The sequence below is a fragment of the Propithecus coquereli genome, unplaced genomic scaffold, assembly GCF_000956105.1.
Source record: "Propithecus coquereli isolate 6110/MARCELLA unplaced genomic scaffold, Pcoq_1.0 Scaffold5, whole genome shotgun sequence".
Taxonomy (NCBI): Eukaryota; Metazoa; Chordata; class Mammalia; order Primates; family Indriidae; genus Propithecus; species Propithecus coquereli.
Window position 1 is genome coordinate 5,013,219 of NW_012150840.1, and position 3,255 is coordinate 5,016,473.

At 39.7% G+C, this 3,255-nt stretch overlaps 1 protein-coding gene across 1 annotated transcript in view; it reads left to right on the plus strand.

The window, feature by feature from the left end:
• Nucleotides 1–3,255, plus strand: part of SYNE2 (spectrin repeat containing, nuclear envelope 2) — a 295,242-nt gene that overhangs the window by 151,483 nt on the left and 140,504 nt on the right. The window contains exons 47-50 of the mRNA XM_012656034.1: nt 54–94; nt 358–502; nt 2,221–2,439; nt 2,791–2,897. Of these exons, the coding sequence (XP_012511488.1) occupies nt 54–94; nt 358–502; nt 2,221–2,439; nt 2,791–2,897 (512 nt within the window). The remainder of the gene's footprint in view (nt 1–53; nt 95–357; nt 503–2,220; nt 2,440–2,790; nt 2,898–3,255) is intronic.

A 3,255-nucleotide genomic window follows, 5' to 3' on the forward strand; every position in this document is an offset into this window, starting at 1 on the left:
GAGCACTTTTCAGGGACTAAGTGGTTTTCTGTAAGAATTGTACTAATTTACAGCTCATTAGCATGTTTAAGAATGCAGTTTTCACTTTACTGAAGTGAACTGTCTAAAAAAATCTCTCCAATTTAGGCATTTTGAGGACAGCCCTACCTGCCTGTTAAAGTTTGCATTTAAAGCCATATGCAGGTCTCTTTGGGGATGAATGGTTAATAAAAATTTGTAAAATGCATTGAATAGCAAAAAAGAAAGTTATCCTATCTTTTGTAAAGAAATTAAATGTGGAGAATTTATTCTGGGAAGTTTAGAATATTGTGTTGAATATGATTTAATATCTTTTTTTTTCTAACTGTGCCTCATTAGGTATCTCAAGAATTACCAATGCTATAGAAAAATTAAAGAGAAAATTTGCACTAACCTCAGCAAAACGGAGGCAGTTATTGCACAGTCCATGTTCCCTTTGCCAGTGTCTTACAAAGAAGCTTTAGAGCGCTTGGAACAGAGCAAGGTAATAGTATTTGCAAGTCCCCAGTAAGTCTGTGTGCAAAAAATCATCAAAACAAACAGGTGGAGGCAGAAGAGAATGTGGCTCTGTTACGACCCACGGAAATCTTCAGACTGAGTTGTACACCCGTGAAAATTCCTCACCCCAAAAGCCAGAGGGAAAAAAATGAGGCAGTGGTTCTGAGAGATTTAATTAATCGGATTCATAGGACGCTCATCCCCAATAGTGTCCTGTCCTCATGGATGGCCTTTGTAAAGCTCCGCCTTTCGTGTTACTCTGAGGGATGCTGCTGGGGCAGCTACCAAGCCTTGCTGTCCACTGAGCACTTACTAACTGTCACGAGCTCTAAATTCTCGTCACTTCTCAGACTCTGTTGTTAAACATTTTACTTTTTGCTTATTTTCATCCGTTAGGATCTATGGCATTATGTTATTAGGATTTGGATGAGGGCATTCTAAATTAGCTATACTTAACATCTACCAAAAACAAAAACAAACAAAAAACCCTTTAATATTGTGTTGATGTTTGATATAAGAAGTATTATGCAAATAACCTACTTAGTAAAATAGGAGACTTTTTTTTTTTTAATAAAAGCACTGTCAGAAGAGACTTATATTAATATAACAAAATGTGCAGTAGTCTCCTGTTATCCACGGAAGATACATTCCAAGACCCCCAGTGGATGCTTGAAACTGTGGAAATTGTACTGAACTCTAGATATACTATGTTTTCTCCTATACATACCTATGATAAAGTTAATTTTATATATTAGGCACAGTAAGAGATTAACAGCAACAATTAGGCACGCGCCTGTAGTACCAGCACTTTGGGAAATTGAGGTGAGAGGATTGCTTCGGGCCAGGAGTTTGAGGCTGCGGTGAACTACGATTGTGCCCCTGCACTCCAGCCTGGGTGACAGAGCAGGACCCTGCCTCAAAACAAAAACAAAAACAAAAAAATGCAATAGTAACTAATAATAAAATGTAAATTATAACAATGTACTATAACAAAAGTTATATGAATATGATCTCTCTCTCAAAATATTGTACCGTACTCAGCCTTCTTCTCTGATGATGTAAGGTGATAAAATGCCTACCTAAGGGGATGAATTGTGAATGGCATAGGCATTGCGAGGGAGTCTTAGGCTGCCATTGAGCATGAACACAGCACTGGAAACAGTTGATCCGATGACCAGGAAGGCTGCAACATGCCTAACAAGTGGGGAACATATACAGTGTGTACACACTGGACAAAGGGATGATTGATATCCTAGGTGGCACGGAGCAGGATGGCATGGGATTTGATAACCCTACTCAGACTGATGCATAATTTAAAACTTACAAATTGTTTACTTCTGGAATTTTTCATTTAATATTTTTGGGCTGCATTTGACCATGGGTAACTGAAACCTTGGAAAAAAAAACCATGGATAAGGGAGGACTACTATACTTATAGAATATTTACTTTTGAAGATACGTTCTTACTTGGCAATATTGGTTCATGGGTCATTATTTGTCCCCGTAGTCCCAAATTCATGCAGAATACAATAATATGTAGATAATTCTCATCTGGCCCGAATTGACTTCCAAAAGGACAAGAAATGGCTTATGTAATACTTATGGAAGATTGAAATCATCAGTTGTTCAAGACTTAAAAATAGTTTATAAGTTTCAGAACAAATAATAGACATTATGTCCCCCCTTTATCTTTTCTTTCTTAAGGCCTTGGTGTCAAATCTTATATCAATCAAGGAAGAGTTAACGAAACTACGACAGGCCTTCAGACACTTGAGACCCCGGTGCACAGAAGACGACGGCGTGTGTTTGCTCAGAACTCTGTCGGTTCTGTGGGCGAAATGGCTGGGCTTGCTGGAAGCTGCTAAAGAATGGGAGATGTGGTGCGAAGAACTGAAGCGGGAGTGGAAATTTGTCAGTGAAGAAGTGAGTGCTTCCTTTTCAACAGCCAAACAAACTGTGTTGTTTCCTAACAGATGTTTTTTAAATTGTTTTATTATGATACCTTGTTTTTATATAAAACAAGACCTCAACCTCTGTACATTTGTGTACGTCACAGACATTACACAGAAATGTTTATAGTGGTCAGGCCCTATTAAAATGTTCTCTAAGAAGTTATTCACATTTTTTATAAGAGTGGCTTTTTTTGGGATATCAAATAATTCTTATAAATAAGTGACCACTTGCTAGTTCGAGCTTTAAAATCTTTATTGTGAAAATAAATGAACTGAAGCAGCCCTTGGTCACTGCACTCTTGTTGGATTGTGATTGCTGCAGCTTCCCGTTCATGATTCTCATGGGACTTGGAAGCACCAGGAGATGCCCCTTCAGTCCTGGATGACAGACATCGTCCTTTCAATCCTAATGCATATTGGAAACTCTAGGTGCACAATTACCTGTCAGTGCAGCACTTCCTTTATTTGCATGCTGATTTCTAGCAGGGGGGCTCACAATGACCCTTGTCTCATTTCCTAGTGAAAGTGTAGCTGTCTGCCTGAGAACCGGGCCTTCTAGTCCAACTGAACTTAGGTTTGAGGAAATGGGAAGCACACATTTCCTAACTGGCTCTCTTGGAGAGGGGCCAGTTGACACCTATACCCATGTATTCTAGCAGCTGGGGACCCAGCTGGATCCTATGGCCCATGTGGCAGGGCACTTGGGCCCACCTGCTGCAGTGCTCTTCTTCTCTAGGCCTCCCCAGCATTGACAGCCTTCTGAGAGATGGATCTGAGCAATAATCCC